Source organism: Alligator sinensis, unplaced genomic scaffold (assembly GCF_000455745.1).
Source record: "Alligator sinensis unplaced genomic scaffold, ASM45574v1 scaffold1086_3, whole genome shotgun sequence".
Lineage (NCBI taxonomy): Eukaryota > Metazoa > Chordata > Crocodylia > Alligatoridae > Alligator > Alligator sinensis.
Window position 1 is genome coordinate 1790258 of NW_005841975.1, and position 20106 is coordinate 1810363.

At 44.8% G+C, this 20106-nt stretch overlaps 1 protein-coding gene across 16 annotated transcripts in view; it reads right to left on the reverse strand.

Moving 5' to 3' along the window:
• The window catches only part of EPHB1 (EPH receptor B1), a 365941-nt gene that overhangs the window by 97567 nt on the left and 248268 nt on the right, over positions 1-20106 (reverse strand). For 15 of the 16 annotated variants that reach the window (XM_006021000.1, XM_006021003.1, XM_006020996.1 and 12 more), the window contains one exon: positions 7841-7996. In XM_006021000.1, the coding sequence (XP_006021062.1) occupies positions 7841-7996 (156 nt within the window). Of the gene's footprint in view, positions 1-7840; positions 7997-20106 lie in introns of those variants that run through there. The other variant, XM_025200815.1, reaches the window with a different exon arrangement.

Below are 20106 nucleotides of genomic sequence, written 5' to 3' on the forward strand. Positions count from 1 at the left end.
AGAAGAGATACAATCAGGACAAGAGGTAGAGTGGTATGGCCATACTGGCATGGCAGTGCCATGAAGAGGTGCCCAAGACAGCTATGCACATGCTGCTTCCCATACCAGAAGCAGTACAGATGCATTTGCGTGGCACTGAGCCCAGGCTAATTACCTCTGCTGAGAGGCAGAGTTCATTAGCCCACCCACAGCGTGGCACAAAAGCAGTATTGCTGCTTCTCATTTGGGACATAGCACATGTGGAGCCACGTGGTCCCACCACAACATTGCATGGCACAGCAGGAACATTTGTGGGGGGTTAGCTAATCCACCTAATCCCCCTAACCTCTACCTGCTTGCAGGCTAACGTGGGCACCTGCACTGCCCACCTTTAGGCCACAGATGCAAAGTGTAGGACTATGAGACTGACTTCCCAACCTAAACCATCCTCTATTTATTCAGTCTTGAATACCACAACCTCCTGCATTCCCCAGTGGCTCCACCTATGATCTGGAAATCAAGAGGGATAATTCGACAATGTTTAGCAGCACTTCAGGAACCAGGGCAGGATCCCTTTAATAAGGCTGCACACATACTTTCTGAGCACAGAATGCTGCCCCAAGAAGAAAGTCAGAAGGGAAGCATCTCCATTATTTGTGTCAAGCCAGTTATCAGGTTTAGGAAAACCTAATACTCTTTTTGTTGGTATAACCTCACCTGGTAAAAAGCAGACTTGTGTTCAAGCAGACAATTTACACAGGGAGTGACTAGGACCTCAATCTCCCAGATCCTTGTTTCAGCCCTTTACCAATGTCCCACTGTGCCAAACTGCACTTTTAGGCAGGTAAAGACCTTTAGAAATCAGGCCCTCCAAGTCGAAGTGCCCTGTCAGTAGAATGAAGGCAGCTCTCCTCCCTTATCTCACTGGGGTGTTGGGATGATAAATACATTAATGGCCATAAAAAGCTTGCACATTGCAGTAAAAGGGGTCATATCCCTTCCTCAAATAGAAAAACTAGACAAGAAAAGAAGTTCTGCAAGTACAATAAAAAAAAAAAAGTATCGGAGCTATTTCATTTCTTTTGGACAACTCTCCTCTGGAACATGCTGGCCTGCTGAGTGGAAAATAAGGCGTATTAATGAAGATTGGGCCTTCCAGTAACTTGGCTCAAAAGAGAGCACACCCAAAGCAATTCAAATGAAACTATCCCCACACACTACCTACATCTGCTCAAACCCTTGAGGAGGTTTCAACTGTTGTCCCCACTTCAAATTTCCCATTTCCCTGACTCCCCCTTTTTTTTCCCTTTAATTACACTGAGATTGGCACTTTGGGAGCCTCACTGATCTGTTGCCATGGTTACTGTAGATGGAAGTGTTTTGTTAAAATGGCTTGAAAAATGCTGTCCTTAAAAAAAAAAAATCCATTTCATTTAATTTTTTTTCCTTCAGCACAGTAAATGTGTTTGTCAGGAATTGTCTGCCGTGCGCCTTTCCTGTGTACTCCGTGGAAAAGACTTTCACGAAGTCTTGAGGTGCAGAAGTAGAGGGGTTGCGCTGAAGAGATACAGCACTTAAACTGCATTACCGTATAGCTATAGTTACCGAACGTGATTCAATCCAGATGATTTCACAAAGAAGCGGGTGTAGGGGCGAGGAGGGGGCTTTCTCTGTGGGCATTAAACTGGACGCAGCAGCTAACTGAATAATCGTGATAAGAATCTGTTAGACTTTGTGATAAGTAGTTAGTTACTCCAAAAAAGCCAGTATCTTTATTGGGAATCTTAATGAAATAGCTTTGCCCGTATATAAAAGGGACAATACCTTTTTAGACTCTATCTTATGAATGTGGTGGTGTCAGCCCAGTGGAGCACTCAGCTCATCCTTATCTGCAAGCACATGAGAAGCCCTATGGGCCAAGGAAGCACATGGATCGGGTCCTATGTGTGGGTAGACCCTGGAGCTCCTGAGACCATGCACCACCCAAAGTTTTCCATCAATTCCATCAGAATTAAGTCCTTTCTGTACAAACAGAACGAGCGTGGCAGAGCCGGTGGAAGTACACAGTACTGCCCCTGCCTTATAACACCTCCTGTGCAGGGGCATAACAATGTTGCTGGTCACCCAGGGCAGCAACTACACACAGAGGCAGTGGTGACTTGTGGTTCCCACTGCTGCCGGTGCAATCCTGCAACTGTAGCAGCAGCTGTTTTATTCCCATTCCCCACCACCCCCAGCTGGAGCCTGGGGCTGCTGTCCCCATCACCCTGCCCTGACTTCTCTGGCTACTGTGGCAAGGCCACACACCCCGCCAGTGTAACACAGAATAGCTCCCCTTGCTACAGCAGCACCAGCTGAGAATCTGGCCTGTTATTTTTTAAGACATGGAGGGCGCGTCTACAAGAGGTGCTTACTGCACGTTAGCCTAATCACTCTGTGCGGTAGTGTGTCACAGAAAAACCGTGCTAATAGCCTACTGTGCAGTGTTATCAGGCTAATGCGCAGTAAGCATCACTAAATAACTGTGCGCCAGCACTACTGCGCAGTAACTCCAGGTACTGCACATTCAGTTAGTACCTCATTAAGGAAGTACTAAACTAAATTCACAGTATTTAAGGTGTATTAATGAACATGTAGAGACAACCCAAAAGGACACAATCAATTACTCTGACCCATGCATTATTTCTACTGTGATTCATACTGGCTTTTAAAGAACTGAAATAAATACTTGTTTTCTCAGATACCTCTGAAAGAGCGTGCTTGTGAGTGAACCTCTGACTTCGTACCGGTGCAGGCTGGAAGTGTTCCTTAGACTACAAATTCTTCAAGCAGGGATTGCCTTTTCTCTGTTTGCATAGCCCCAAATTCTGACAGGGGCCTTCAGGAACTATCATAAAATAAATATTTGCCTTCAGTGTTAATGTTCCTGCTCCCACTAAGGTCAATGACAAAGCTCCTACTGATGTCAGGCCCCAACTTAAATAGAGCTTATCGAGTTCTGCTTTTGAAGTGTTTTAATTGTGGTCCCTGCTAATGAACACCCTCCTCCCTCCCCTCCCTCCCCCCCAGTTTCATACCCATACCCACAACAAATTCTCACGTTTGAGTTCTTAAAATCCTCCTAAAAATGATTTATAGAGGAGAAACTGACAACCAATTTGTTGAGTGCTGGGAACCACAACAAGTTAACAGGGAGGATATTTTGGCTGGAGGATTTTCTAGCAAACTGCTTTTCTCACTTTGCTCAGATCTTGATTTGGTGGGGCAATCTTGCACAGTGCATTATGTTGAAGGGGTAGCTAATGCTGCCAGCCTTTTCGTACCCTTGGCAGTAAACATCAGATGATAAATTAAATGAATAAAAATGCTAAGAGAGGAAGAAAGCGAGAATGCGAGAGAGAAAGAAAGATGATGCCTGAAACAATTCATTTCCAGCAGACAATGGAAAGGGTTCATGTGGTCAGAGATGTAACAGGGTATATATTTGCACACATGCTTCTCAGAGCTGTATTTCACGGGCAGCGTTTTAAAAGATAATTATGTTTTTTCACCTACTTCCTTAACCCCTACCTTACTTAATGTAAGGCTTTCCTTTATAAAAAAAAAAAACCCCACTGAATTTGAGTTGTCTGTCACAAGTCATTTTCCCTCCCCCTGTTTTAGATATAGTGGAAGCATGCTCATAAGCTGGGGTATTTGGTCCTGAAGAGGGGGAGAACTAAGCTATTAGCTATTCATTCCTCCCCAAAGGTTTGGTAGCTCCCCTTGGAGCATCAGAGAACAACCTTTGTGCATCCTTTGGGCATCAAAGGACAACAGTGGTAACTCCTAAGTCCAACTGGTTGCCTAGTAGAGGGACTAAGATCTAGCCCTTGAGTTCAGAGGAGGGTTCTTCCTTCTCTCTGAAGTTCGGGTTCCTTGGACGCTGCATCTCAGATAGTGCCTGGGAAGCTGCCAGCCTACATGATCAAGGAGCTGCTGTTTTCTGGAGAAGGGGGTACTGACTAATTGTGGGGAGGGAGAGGCAATTAGGTTCACACTCCTTCCTCTGCTTTTCTGCAGTGAGGCACACCCTGTTTCACACCCATCTCCCTGTGGAATTGACTGTATGTAGGGAGCAGGCCTGGGTTGAAGACCCTGGGGGACCCTAACAGGAAAGCTCAGTGGGTTGAAAAATGCTGGTGTTAACTCATTACAGGAGGTGAGGTTGGCTTAAGAGCACCCAGCCAGCCTGCCTCAAATAACATCACCTCCAGCCTATGATGGAACAGCCCAGTGCCCTGTGGATTCAGACGGGTGGGGTATAGAGGCTTGTCTAGCTTCACTGCCTGAGCAAAGTGGAAATCTAAAAAGTTATTAAACAGGAAAGTGAAGAGGAGATTAGAATTTAGATATTCTTCTTGTTTCAATCATGTAAAGTGTCATTATTATATAAATCAAGGAAATGGCCTGGATGCTCTCAGCTGGCATCAAGTGGCATAGCTATATTGAAGTCGCACAGACAGCCTTCACTGATGTCAAGGGAGCTGCACTGATCTACGGCAGCTGAAGATCTGGCTCACAGTTTTAATCTCGACAGTGCCCCTTTCTCTGATTAACTGGGGTTAAAAGAACAACTAATAAAGACAAAGTGCAGGAAAGCTTCGCGCAGCTGCAGAGAATTACCTAGGAGCAAATACTTTGGAAAGACGCAGACACATTTTTATTGCACCAGTGAACAGAAGCATCTACAGATACATGATATTATTTACTCCTATGACATGTAACAACTTTGAAATTGAACAGCTGGCACCTCAAATTAGAACATTTTAAAATTAAGCCTTAATGAGGAGAAATAAAAATCAACAAATGGACTTTTTTATACAGTACTCCTCTGGTGTAGCATACTGTAAATCAGCAATGTAACAAGATGCAATAAAAAATAGATTTATTTACAATTGTTCTACCTGCCTCCGTTCTCCCTCTGCCACTTACTGCTGAAGTGATCTGGCAGAATATTTAAATTAATCCTTTATTTCATATGCATATTTTTAGACATTCCTGAGCCTCTCCTGCATATCAGCAGATAGAAGCATTACGGTAGGACTCTGTATGGTTATACCCACACATGCTGGGTATATAGAGAAGCACTGGGATAACCAGGTGTGCTCAGTCACTGTCTTCAATACATGCTGATTCCCAGTGTGAACTCACTGGAAATGTGCACCCCCTCTTAGGAAATGTATTTTTAGTACATTAAACCCAGCATAGCACGATCACAGCCCAATCAAAATCGTGTTCTCATTAAAGAGCTTCAGATGAGAAATACAGTCTAACGCCCATGCTGCACTTGTTAAACAAGTACAAGTTGTTGGAAAAGAGGGTGGAGGGGTGGATGCAAGGACAAAAAAGTCCACTTTTAACTTCTCAATTATTTTATTGTACCAGAAATAAATAAAATGCCTGCAACTCTGCTCCATCCACACGTGCCAGCAATAAAGTCTTTTAAGTCTCCCAGGCACAGCCACCATTATGTCTGTCCTACCAGATACAGGAATGAGGACTTACAGAGCAAAAACCATTTGTAGCCAAACAGCCCAATCCACTATGCTAGAGCTACAACAAATATACATACATTGGGGAACAGGCACAAAAGTGAGGATGTGACACACGCTGACCTGTGGATTACCTAATTACATGTTTTTTCAAAAAAGAGGAGGGGGGTGCCTTTTCTCACCCCTATCTGCTACTGCGCTCAAATTTATTTTCCCAATACTTGATGAGCTACTCCAAAGGCCTAGATGGCATCTTCCGGTAGACATTTTGACCGGTAGGCAAATATTTTCAAATTAACAGAAGAGTGCTGCTGGTTAGGAATGGGTTCTTTCTTTACTGATTATTCTGGTGTTGCTTTTTGAGTATTTTTTCCCTGCTTTTTGTTTTTAATGGAGAAGGAGACTTAAGTTAGCTGTTGCCATGCCAGCCTGATTACAGCAGACAGCTGATTTATTTCACATAAAGCCACGTAGAATACCAACACTTAACATACTCTGTGCCCTACAAAAGAATATTTTGTCAACATGTCTATGAACAAGACAGCAATGGTAGATAACCTGAACAAGACAGTAATGGTAGATAACCTCACATTCTAATTTATCTTGAGGAGTACCTGCTTCCCATCGCAGACGCTGCCACTAAAAAGTATCAATTCAAACAAGTCTTGTCGACGTGAGCTGGGATCTGTCCCATTATTCATAATTTGGTGCACACCCAGCTGGTATCACACAAAAGTCAGTTGCTAGCATAGATGCAGAAGATGATGCAGCATCATCTGCTCATGCCAGACTTTGATAACAAGATTACTAGTGGTGTTACGACACAAGAAACATTTCCATTAAAACACAGCACAATGGTGTCATGTCATATGGCAGTTTAGGACCCCTGAATGCTTGTTATGTGGCAGCCTCTAATGTGTACCCCTCCCATCTCTATGGGCTCATAAGGGGTTGTGTCACAGACACAGTTTAAAACCCCTTGGCCCATCCTTCACAGCCTAGTTGTGGAACAGATCATCAGCTGAGGTAAAATGACATGGCTCACTGATAAGAGATGCTATGATATATGTGCCTATTGAGAAGGGAGCTGGACTCCAATTCCAGTGCTAAGTCCCCTAGGTTCAGCCTTCTAAACATCCAGCCCTGAGCTTTGTAATGAACGTTTTCCCTCCCCCAGCCATCAGTTGAGAATATCATAGAGCTCTGTATTTCCTTAGCACACCAAGTCTCAATCCACTTTTGTGAAACACTTACAAAGCTTTTAGGCATTTAAATCACAAAATGCAATCCTACTGCACTCTGTGCAACAGCTAACAACACACGAGGAGCTCTAGGTTCCTTATGTGTCTCCATTCTAGCCTTTTAAGCTTGCACAGAAGTGCTCCACTGAGGTGCCTACTTTCACTTACCTTCTGTGGCAATCCTAATACACCCTAGGAAACATCCATATTCTAGGCAAATTCCCCGATCTTTAGCCGCAGAAAGATTGCAACTTGCACTTCTTGACAAAGAGGTGGAAGAATCACTCAGCTCTTAGCACAACAGCCTAGCGGTTAAGGCACATGCCCAGAGTATAAACCCTCTTCAGATGGGGTGGGGGGTCCAAATGCACATCTTCTGCTCCCCATCACAGTGCCCTAACCAGCTGGCCATGGGCTAGGCAGAACTAAAAGCACCCTCTGCCCCTGTTGAAGTTTCCCCTTGCACAGCCAAGAGGTAAAGCCATGGAGCTAGGAGAGCAGGCTAGAGAGTATGACTCTGTGCCTCAGGAAGGACGGCACTGGCCCTGGAGGCCAGAAGACCTGTGTTCTGGCCCATGTTCCCAGCCTGTGTACCCAGTGCTGTTTCTAGCTTGTGTGTTCAACAGTCATTAGGACACTATCTTGGGACATGGAAGATATGGGTATGAACCCACTCCCATTGAAGAAGGCCTAGAATATAGGACTCCCACTCCTCTGGCAAGTGGCCTAGCCTCTAGGCTATCTGGACAAAGGTAGATAGGAACTTCTCTTCTATGTTGAGTGACCTGAATACTGATCTAAGTCCATAAGGATCTCTGATTGAAAGAACAGAAGAAAACTATGTACTTTCCCGTGTGGATTAGGATGGGTGAAAGCTACTCATTATTTTCTCAGGAGGTGATATGTCTAAGCAGATTATTTTAGGATTGATCTCTGAGGGCAAGCTAGGCTATGCATTGAGAGAACAAGAGAGCTGTACATCTCTCACCTGGTACTGGGTCGCACTCCTGAGGTACAACCCATAGCTGTTAGAGTTAGAAGCAGATGAGGACCTGGGCCTATGCATATTGTGACACTACTACTTACTGGTGCACGCTGCCTCCGGCGGGTCGGACTCAGCGCGGTAGTAGCCATTGCGGCAGGTGCAGATGGGAGAGGCCTCTGCTGTAGAGCGACTGTTGGTGGGACACTGGGCACAAATCCCTGCCCCCTGGTTGGCCTTGAACATCCCTGCTGGACAAGCTGGAACAGAAAGAAGAGAACACGGAATGGCTGAATATATAATTCTTCATTTTTTAAAGGTGCATCAGGTGTTACTTATAGGAGCATTAAACCAAGGGTTATGGTGAGGAAAAATATGGTATGAGCAAACAGTGCTACTCACCTAAGCTGCCCATGTGCTTACTCTTACCGAACAATACATGCAGGGTGGCTTGGTCTTCAATGAAAGTGGGCTAAACTACCTTGAATTTCATTGCATTTAATTTCACGCCCCTGCTTTCCTCACAGTAACTTTTTATTTTGTGAGACCATAAGAAAGGGCAGGGAGGAGGGAACGCTTTCCATAATTGCAGTGACAAAAGACACAGAACCTGGTATCTCTATATAAACAAAGTTGAACAGCATGCAATTCTGAGATCTGAAAGCTTAAAGAAGAGAATTTGGGCGATAAATATAACAACTTTTTTGTTTGGGTCATGAATTATTTTGGGAGGCATCAGAGAAAGACTGGAACTGTCTTCTTACCATATACCTGATTTCCCTTTTATTTCTAGACCTGATCCCTGTTTTGGGATGATGTCAAAATTACCAAACGGTTCCATTCCTCATCTTGTTCTTTTGCCAGGTTTTTTATGCTGGCTGTAGTTCAGGTTCAGGTGTGCCAGACTCTGCCTACCTTCCTCTTATACATGGAACAAGTCCTACTAAGATCATACAGCTGAAGACTGTAAATCGGAGCTAGGACTGATGAGATGTAAAGGACAGCTTGGATTCACAGAGTAACCCCAATGTGAAAAAGGAGTACAACGCTCTCCTTTATCCTCAGCTGAAGTGTCTGAGTTCTTCTATCCTAGGAAAGATGGTGGAAGTTCTGGCAGAAGGAAATAAAGACTCATTTTACTTCTCAACCTAAGGATCTGGGCAGCGAGACCTGCTGCTGGAATTCATGATCAACTGCCTTATTTGGGAGAATGAAAATATTTACCCAAATCTAAGATGACCCTGAATATAAGACAACCTTCCAATAATTAGATTTTATATGTGGAAATTTTGTTGTAATTTTTCAGGTATAAAATCTAATTATTGGAGGTTTATCTTGAAATTGTCTCCCTCCCACTGCTGCAGCAAGGAAAATTAATCTGAGGGGGCCAGGTGCAACCCATCTGAATAAGATACATGGTTATATATAACCCTTTACCCTCCCGCCCCTCACCCCCTTACTATCAGATCCTGCTCATAAAAGTGAGCAGCATTTTTGAAAACACTGACCTTAAAACAAACACAACTTAAAATATAGGCAAATTACTACTAGTACCCATAGACATAGTTCAACCAGAACTGGTATGTTTTAACTTTTTTGAAACTGCTGCAACTTTAGCACAGGTACTCCATAAGCATGCTTTTAAGCAGCACTTTTGTACTTACTTAAATCCAGTACAAACAATTATTTTTTTAATAATATATTTTGTGTCCCAGGACAAATTAGCCAAATCAGTTCCAAATTATATCAACTGAGCAGAACTCAATTGTTCCAAAAACCAGACTGATTGAGCAGGCAGAACTCAATCATTCTAAACACCATGTATGGTGCTACAACCACCGAGCATCTTCCATCCCAGACCTATCACCCTGGGATTTCAGACACTCCTAAATCATTGGCATCCTACGTGCAGACCCAAGCCTGGAGGTCTTGGGGTTTGGATGCCCCCACACTTGATCTTATACTACACTTGATCTTTACCCACAAGAGGTACTTACTTAAATAAAGTACAAACCATGCATCATACTAGTTCAAATACAAAAGGCTTATGATTCACCACACAGTTCATTGGGCTGGGCCCCAGCAGAGTCAGCAGCATTTAAAGCCATGGTGACCCCAGAGTTTAGCACTGATCAATATGCGTATGTACTCCAGATATCCCTCCTCCCTCCCCCCCTACCAAAAAGATCCATGTGCTTATTAGTCCACCACTTATTATGGGAACCACGTGCTTTTGTCACCAGTCCTGAGATCCTCCAAAAATGTACACGCAAATGAGACACAGGGCAACCTGGTCCTGTCCCACCTCATGGAGGGCAGGGCCACACTAATCATATGCAACAGGCTGACCGAGGGGACAACAGAGGCATTCTGGATGAACTGTTTGGGGCCCTGTTTGGTGATGTCTGCCAGGCATTTAAGGCTGGTGAAGAAACAAGAATCACTGGAACTGGGAAAGAAAAGTGAAGCTCAGTTGTGGGAGTGAAGTACAAGTCAAAACAGATTCAATATAGTAGCTCACTATGAGATAAAAAAAGTCAGTGCTGAGGAGGACTGTGCTCACTACCATATACAAAGCTAGCCCTAGGGGAGTGCAGGGCCCTTTTAACACTGCACAGGGCCATGGGACCCTCCAAAAAGGCAGAGTATGGCAGTGCTATAGCAATGAAATTTGGTGCCTGAGACCAAGCAGATCTCATGTGCCCTGGATGAGCTGCTCTTCAGTGGACATGAAGCCAACAGTGCACGGCAGGGGGAGGTGGCAAGCTGCTGAATCCTTCTTCCACAGCACAGGGCTAAGTTGCCAGCTCCAGGCAGGCCCTCCAGGAGGGTCTGCGGCTGCTCCACCTGGTTCTGCGGGGCCCCCCAAAGTGTGGGGCCCAGGGCAGTCACCCCGATTTGCCCTACCCAAGGGACAGCTCTGACCATATATCTTATTCTGGTGGTTGCACTAACTTATTTTTGTGGTAGGTCCTATCAGCGTCTCAACCTTTTGGCTAAGGTCAAGTATTTTTTGGCACGAAGGGGAGGGTGTCAGGCCTGGCTCTGGCCCACCCAGTGTTGGCCTGGTATTTCAGTACCTTCAGGTCCAGTGCCAGTTCCCTGTGGAAGGATCACTTGCCTACCTTTTTTAAGTATAAAAAAAATGTTCCCATCAGCATTTTCTTGGGCTCCTGAGCTTAAATCAAGTGATTACCTGAAAGTCTGATCAATGTTTTAAGGGCAAAAAATAGGGATCAATGGAGTGTCAGGGTATAAGGAGTGAAGGAGAGAAACCTGATGCTCAGAACAATGGCAGTGATGGCAAGTAACCAGGAGATGAAAAAGTAAATGAAGAGCTGAAAAACATGTCTAGAGACATACAGAGGTGGACAAAATCGGAAAAGCAGAGAAGAAAGAAAATGGAGAAGATGGGAGCAACAACAGAAGTAGCAACAACAACAGAGGAAATGGTAAAGAAGGTGATGAGAAGAGGAACAAGGCCAGAAGGAAGACAGGAACAGAGGAGAGTGGGAGATAGAGCAGAAACAGCAGGAGAAGGTATGTGAGACAAGAGGCAGAAAGTGGCAGGAGCATAACAGAATGCCGGCAAGGTGGGACACAGAAGATGCACCAAGAGATGCCGTGAGGATCAAAACTGTGAATACAACCAATAACAACCAGTGATGGGATGCAGATGGGATTGATGATGAGCAGATATGAGTTCAGAGAAAAGGTACTGTCTGAGATATTGGAAGTGCAGATGGAGCATCTCACCACCCTGACTGCTTTCCAAAACAGAAAGACTTGGGAGTTTACTGACTGGAACAGTGAAGGGTATGAAATTTTTTGGAAGAAACATGCAGAGGAATGTGGATGGGAGGATTTAAGAGGTATATAGTTTACAGCAGGGGTAATGTCAAGGGAATGAGGGATTATAATAAGAATGTATATGGATTTGTTACAGGCAGAAGACATAGAAAGGTGGATGGAATTGCATGTGCAAGATGTAATGTGTGTAGAGAAAGTTTGGGACACATATGGTATTTGGATGGGGTTATGGAGGGCACGAATTGTGTTGACAGCAAACAAGTGGAGCACAGGTGGGGTGCAGCACCTTCCATTGATAATCCATCTGAGGCCCCACTGGGGTTTTATAATATACCACGGGCAACCAAAGCAATGTAGCAAATGCGACAAGGAGCGGGGGCACCTGTCCACAGATAAGTGCATTTCAGATGTGAAGGGAAGGGGCCTAGAGCTGCAGAGTGCCAGGAATCCCTAAAATGCACTAGCTGTGGGTAGAAGGGACACCTATTCTGCAGGTGTCCCAAAGCCTATGCAAGCAAGGTCAGGCCTGCTGAGAAGGGAAGGGTGAGAATAAAGTAGAAATGGTGGATGAACCCCTGCAGGATGGAGAAAGGAGAAAGAAGGGAATGTAATATCTGTAATTGAGGTGGCTCAAGATGAAACAGAAGGGGAGCAGGAGAAAACCCAGACATGGAGGTGGGGGGAGAGGGACAAAGAAGAAATCAAACAAGCAGAAGACACAGAGGTGGAACAAATAAAAGAGCCCAGGGGTCAATGAGGGGAAAGGAAGAAAACACAAGGGAAGAAAATCAGGAAAAAGAAAACTGGAAATGAGGGGAATGAGCTGGAGCCGGAGCAGCTTCCCGCCATTAATTCCCCAGGCTCCAGCCCAAGTGGTGAACTGGAGGCAGGAAGCAACATGAAAGTTGGAGAATGAAAGCCTTCCTAAATGCAAAGGCAGTCAGGCAGCTCGCAGAAGAAACAGGCTTGAAAGTGAGGGCAGAGGAGGACTCACCCATTGTGAGCAGCAGTGCCAGAGAACCTTAAAGGGACAGGCACATGCTTTTTAAAGCAAGCACAATGGCACTGATCATTGCATCTATTAATATCAGAAGTGTGCTAACAAGGAAAAGATGGAAACAGGGCAAACAAATGTTAAAACTAGTAAGGACAGACATAATCTGCCTATAAGAATGTGGGATACTGAGGGAAAGGGTTTATAAGCACTTTGAGAAAAGGTAGAGATGAGGACCGTTCTGGTGGTAAGGGACAAATGAAAACAAAGTTTCATAGTTTCTAGGGCTGGGAGGAACCTAAACAGATCATCAAGTCCGACTCCCTACCCTGGGCAGGAACGAGTGCTGGGGTCATAATACCCCAGCCAAATATCTATCCAACCTCCTCTTGAAGACCCCCAAAGTAGGGGAGAGCACCACCTCCCTTGGGAGTCCATTCCAGAGCCTGGCAGCCCTAACCATACAGTAATGTCTCCTTTACTTTACTTGTCTGATACCAAGCCTGAACCTGCTCTCAATCAATTTGTGACCGTTATTCCTTGTTATCCCAGGTGCTGCCCAGGGGAACAGAGCCTCGCCTATTTTCCGCTGGTTCCCCCTGGTGAGTTTATAGACGGCCACCAGATCCCCTCTCAGTCTTCTCTTGTGGAGGCTGAATAGATTCAGGCCCTTTAGTTTATCTTCATAGGGCCTGGCCTGCTGCCCCTTGACCATGCGAGTGGCCCTCCTCTGGACCCTCTCAAGGTTAGCCACATCCCTCCTGAAGTGCGGCGCCCAGAACGGGACGCAGGACTCCAACTGCAGCCTGACCAGCACCGCATAGAGGGGAAGGATCACCTCCCTGGACCTGCTTGCGATGCATCTGTAGATGCACAACAAGGTACGGTTAGCCTTACTGCCCGCTTCCTCACATTGGCGGCTCATGTCTATCCTGGAGTGAACAATGACTCCAAGAACCCTTTCTGCCACCGTGTTAACAAGAAGGGTGTTCCCCAGCCTGTAGGTGTGTTGCTTTTTCTTTCTCCCTAGATGCAGCACCTTGCATTTGTCTGCGTTGAATTCCATCCTATTCTCATCCGCCCACCTCTGTAACCTGTCTAGATCTAGCTGGATGCTGTCCCTCCCCTCCAGTGTGCCCACTTCTCCCCACATCTTTGTGTCATCAGCAAATTTGGACAGCGTGCTTTTCATGCCCACCTCCAAGTTGCTGATAAAGATGTTGAATAGCACAGGCCTGAGGACTGAGTCCTGGGGAACTCTACTGCCCACATCCCTCCAGGTCAAAAACGACCCATCCACCACCAGTCTCTGGGTGCGACCATCGACCCAATTTGTGGCTGGAGTGGCGATATTATTCAAGAATCCAGAGGTGAAAGCAAAACAGACAGAAGACAACATCAGTGGCAGACTGCAGCGAATGTTACTATCAGTCAGGGGAGCAGAATTAGAAGTTTTCAACGCGTAGGCACCACCAGGGCAGGAGGGGAGGAGGTTCTTCTTAGAAAGCTAGCAGTTCATGTGGTTGAAGGGAGACTCTGGCTAATAGTGGGGAGCTTCAACTGTGTAATAGAAGCGGGTCACAGAACAGGGGAAAGAGGAGGTGGAATTTTAGAGAGTTCATCCAGATTTGTTAGTAAATATAATAAAAGAAGAATCACTAAGAGATGCGTAGGCAGGGGAGAAGGTTTTCACTAGAACTGACCCCAGTGGAAAGACACAATCAAGAACTGACTTTGTGTTTATATCAGAAGAAATAGAGATTAGGAAGAAAGAAACCGTAATTGTGGCATTTGGTGATTGCCAGATGCTGAAGGCTGAACTGAGTCTCGGTAAGAGGAAAGGGAGTGTGGAAGTTAAGTGTTCAATTGCTACAAGACAAGGAGCGATGTCAAGCATACACAAGACAGTATGAGGGGTAGAGAAGAGTGAAGAAATATTTTTAAAGTACTGTAGAATGGTGGATGACAGTGAAGAAGAAAACAAAAGCATTTTTCAGGAAGAAAGGTCAAACAATTGTGAGGAAAAGTACAAAAGAGCTGAGAGAGCTGCAAAGAAAGATGCAGGAGCTGCTAAAGGAAACCACAAAAGGAAGACAGGTACATGAAGAACTAGAAACAGATAGAAAGCTGGTTTAAAAGGAAGACAAGACAGGAACTATTTTTAGCAAAAGAACCCTGGGTGGGAGAAAATGAAGGACGTGGAAGAGTGCTTAAAAACTTTTAAAAGAGGGACATCACCAGGAACAGATGGACTACCTATGGAATTTGATGAGCAGTTTTGGGCATGGGTAGAGAGAGAAATAGTGGAAGTTTTCGCAGAAATAGCAGAAACAGGAGAGGGAAAGGATTTACAAGAGACATTGTGATCTTACGCTTTAAGAAAGGGGAGAAGCAACTTCTGAAAAACTGGAGACCGATTACACTCCTTAATACAGGTTATAAGTTAATGGCCAAGATGCTGGCTTTGAGGACGAGGAAAAACCTCCAGAAGATACTATATGAAGACCAACTATGCACAGGACCAGGTGGAAGGGTCTCCGAAGTGATCAGAGATACACTGTCCCACATCCAAGACAGGAAAGCAAACACAGTTATAGCAAACCAAGATTTAGCAAAGGATATGACAGAGTGGGTCATGATTACCTATTTGAGGTGTTAGGGAAAATGGAGTTCCCAGAGAAATGTATATATTGGATAAGGTTATTGTATAGAGAAGCAGAGAGTCAAGTCCAAATTAGGCATCAAAGCAGGGCTTTAAAAATCCATACAGGGGTGAAAGAAGGGTGTCCCCTGTTACCCCTACTATATGTGTGTGGCATGGAACCATTAGCACAAAGAATAAGAAAAGACAAGGTCATAAGCAGAGTAAAGAAACCAGGAGGGGAAGAGGTAAAACACATAATAGACAGGGATGATATAAATGTAGTAGTTCGAGACAGACATTTAATGAAAACGGCCCTAGAGCATACATCAGAGTATGAAGAAGTGATGTGGGCTAAACTAAATAGATTGAAAAGCACCATAACAGGAGTGGGCACCTGGAGGAACTTGGAGAAGTTGGGCCTTCAAATAACAGAGAGAGAAATCAGAGCGCTAGGGATCCCGATGGACGCTGAGGGGAAAGATAATACAGCATGAGAAAAGGCGACAGCAAGGCTATGGCAAATACTTTGGTTATGGTCCAGAAGAACACTGCTCCTTGCTGGAAATGAGGGCTTGAAGGGACCTCAGGAGGTCACATCTAGTCCAACCCCCTGCTCAAAGCAGGACCAGCCCCAACTAGATCATCCCAGCCAAGGCTGTGTTAAGCCAGGCCTTAAAGCCTCCAAAGATGGAGATTCCACCACCTCTCTGGGTAATGCAGTCAGTCCAGTGCTTCACCATCCTCCTAGTGAGGAAGTTTTTCCTAATATCTAACTTAAACCTCCCTTGCTGCACCTTTAGACCATTGCTCCTTGTTCTGTCATCTGCCACCACTGAGAACAATCCAGCTCCATTCTCTTTGGAAACACACTTAAGATAGTTAACAGCTGCTATTAAATCCCCTCTCAGCCTTCTCTTCTCCAGACTAAATAAGCCCAGTTCCCTCAGCCTCTCCTCACAAGTCATGTGCCCCAGCCCCCAAACCATTTTCATTATTCTCTGCTGGACTCTCTCCAACTTGTCCACATCCTTTCTATAGTGGGGGACCCAAAACTGGACACAGGACTCCAGATGTCGCCTCACCAGTGCAGAACAGAGTGAAATAATCACTTCCCCTGACCTACTGGCAATGCTCTTACCAACACAGCCCAGTATGCCATTAGCCTTTTTGGCAACAAGGGCACATTGCTGACTCATATCCATCTTCCACTGTAACCTGCAGGTCGTCCTTTTCTGTTCCTACTGACGTGGCAGCAGATAGCAAAAGATCAGAGGAAATGTAGTGTGCTCTTTTGCCAAAAGAGAAAGGCTGGCTAGAGCTGAACTCTACAAAGCAAGAGAGATGGGAGGACGGGAGCTGCTGGATTTGGGATTGTTTGTCTATGTGAAATATATAAGTGCGGTATGCAAGGCAGTAATGGAGGGAGAGGGGAAAGCAGCACATATCATGCAATCTCACACAGCTGCAATTTTGAGGAAATGGGTGGGGGAGTATATCAAACCTCTTTAAAGAGTCTGTGTGCGTGGCAACTGCTGATTCATTACAGCAGGATGGAAGGTTTCATGCAGAGGTATACAATAGGGAAGGTAGAGCTGAAGGGTCCTGAAGGATCATCAGAAACTGATGAAATTGGTAAGGGAGAGAGACAGGATGGTGCCAGTAGGAAACTTCACACAAGGACCAGTGAAGAAGATGTGGGGAACGGTGGTGGGTAAACAACTAAAAGGGGAACATGCTGGCCTAGTGTGGATGGTTGTAAGAAGTATCTTGCCCATGAGAGAGGTACAACACAGATGGAGCTTTATGAACTCATCAAGGTGCCCAAAGGAGAGATGCAGGGAAGAAACAGTGGGACGTGTTTTGGGAGCATACATCTGCAAAGGGGGTGTAGGAAATAGTCTGCCACTTTCTTAGTGTCACCAAAATAAATCTGTTGTTAGTGCAGGAGATGGTACTATAGGGACTCATACCAAAGGGACAGGAGGAAACATTATTAAGGACTTTCTCAGCATGTGTTAAAACTAGTTTATGGAAAGTAAGAAACCCCTGGGTTTTTAAGAGGTTGGCTTTCACTGAAAGAGAGTACCTGAAGCCAGGGTTGCATGAACTGAAATACTGCATTGATCAGGACAAGGAAGATATCAGAGAAGATGAGGCAAACGAGAAGTGGAGAGAAAAGGACTGGACACACTTCTTCTACTGAACTAACAGAGAGGACTGATGGGAGGGGACGAGAGTCTTAAGTGGTTACTAAGGTAATAGTTTTTCATGGGTTTCGGTAGGAGGAAAAGGAGTCCTGTAAGGGTTTTTTTTTTGTGGGAAGTTGATGTATGTTGTTTAAGGGTTTAATATATGTAGTTGCATGTTTTTGGATACATAGATGTTTTTGCAATATGAAGTTTTAGTAAAACAAGGATGCTCAAGATGTGAAGTATCCCTCATATTGTGAGTCCCTAAACTGTAGCTTAAGTAGCTTAAGCCTAAATCTGGCATGGCTGCATTTATTCAAAGTCATGGTAGGTTTCCATTTACTGAGCACATGCTGCTTTTAGCAGCAGCTTAATGACAGACAATGAATTTAATGAGGTTTCCTTGTATACAATTATAAGATATGGGGCTTTTCCCCTCATGCTGACTGGGGAAAAGCATGTCTTGTATTTGAATAAAATATGGTAACGCTCAGTCCTTGAGGAAAAGCACTGCAATCCCTATGGCTGCAGAGAGTTTTTTGATGCCCTGGCCTACTGGCTTCATCCTTACTTTGGATCTTTCTTCCTAGCTCTAAAAGCCGATGTAAAATCAGTAGTGTAACTAGGGGTGGGTGAAAGGGGCATCAGCCTCAGGCACCACCTTAGGAAAGGCACCAGAATTGTCCCCCAATCTGCAAAGTCTGCACCCAGGCAGCAAGAGAAGCAGCACGGCATTGCTCTTGCAGCGGCAGCATCTGGTGCACAGGCACCTTACTGGTATGGCTTTAAAAGCAAGAGCTGGGGTAGGCAGAGCATGCGGCGGCAGCGGCAGCGGAAGCAGCAGCAGCAGCAGCACAACTGAGGACTGTCCCGCAGTTCCCAGCATGGGTAAGATACCTATGCCCCTGCTGTTGGAACCCGTGTGTGCTCCCCATCCTGCCCCCCCCCAACCTTCCACGGGGCTTCTCCAGGGCACAAACCCTGCTTGTTACATCTCTGCAGTAAGTCTGGACCATTGAAAACTGATCCTCAAGCAGTTTTCAGAAAATGACCCTCCATAGCTCACATGCACATAGACTGATTTCTAATTAGCCTGCACTCTCCCTCCACCTCCCTCTCACTTCTACTGACCCAGGTACTGACAAACACGGAGAACTTTGTTCCTAATTCAATCTGTATCTTCTCTGCTTCATTTCAGCCCTCCCTCAAGCCACATAGCACACAGGAGGTCAGGGAAGTAAAAACCTAGTAGGCATATTCAAAAACGACCACATCAAACTCAAATGCTCTATTACCCAGTTTCAACCTGTTGAGAAATGGAACAATAAGCCTTGTGCTTTCCCTTCAATTTGCAGACAACTGTAGAATCCACATTTCTGGGCACACTATGGTTTTTATTCTCTTCTGCTTAGAGTTTTTTTTTTAATTGCCCTGTATTGGTATACACCTGTGCTCCGGTATGTGGGTTTAAATAAAATCTGATGGGACTCTCTTTATTTCAGGGACTGTAATGTGAGTTTGCCAAGTGCTTTAGTTCTGTTACTTGGCAAATATTGTGGCTCTTAAATTGTCACCGTATTTTCCCTGTTGCCATGTGTATGGATGCTGATACTACTGTCATTACTGGTAGTTGCAACAGGTCCACTGTTGCCAAAACCTTTCAGTGATAAAACAAAGATTTTCTTTCTTCTGGTTTTAATTTCATTTGGGGAATTTCCCAAGATTATTTTCTTCCAGCTCAGGACACCATGAAAAGTCAGCTGGCAGCATACACTGAATCCTCCCTCAGAAAAAAAACTAACAGGAAGGGGAATGATTTCACTCCGCTTCCCTTATACGAGTGTCCTTCAAGAGACTGCATGGCTCACATAATGGCATATGGACAGTAACCTTCCTCAATTAAATTCAGGTTTGTATCTGACCCTGCCTGGCAATGACTGAAAATCATTACCAGCTGTTGTTTCTTTTGTGGCCTGTGATAAAAGCTGGTGTTTCAGTCCAGTGCCTGTTACATGAGTATTCTCGTCAAAAAACCCTCTCTGTCAACTGGCACCTTAGACATATCAACTGATTTTCTAGGCAAAAGTTACCAATACCATCAACATTTTCATTAATGCCAAGTTAGTTTCATTAGGAAGCAACTTCCATAATGAAAGCAGGAGGATGTTAATGGAGTGTAATTTAGAGTGGGTTGAGAGGCTGTGAGTAGGCTGAAGCAGGGAGGGTTATTAATCCTAATGAGCTGGGCAGGTTGGGATGGTTTAATTGATATCAGTCACACTTGCAATCTTTGCGTAGTATTTTTCTGCTTCCATGGGAAGCCTAGGATAGGCATTGGGCAGCTAAGTATATTAACTACACAAAGACATTAACAAATATAAGGCTGACATGGAATTGTATTGACCAAATGCAAATGGACACTGTCCAGTTATGGATGGGTAAGATTATAATCTTTTCTCAGTAGCACAATTCCCTGCAGGCTGGCCCTAGGCATCTAATTTGCATAATTACCCTGTGGTATTTTCCCAATAACTATGCGGTAATTAGCCAGTCAGAGTGAAGAGGTTTTGCATAATCACTATAAGGGTATATTTCAAAAACTGTGCTTTGAATATGCAAGTATCTTAACTCTGACTACTATAATCCCTCTGATTTGACTAGGGCCTGCCTGTACTCAAAATATTAAAATATTCCAGCTGAAAGACAGCAACCAAGATGGGTGACTGAGGCTCC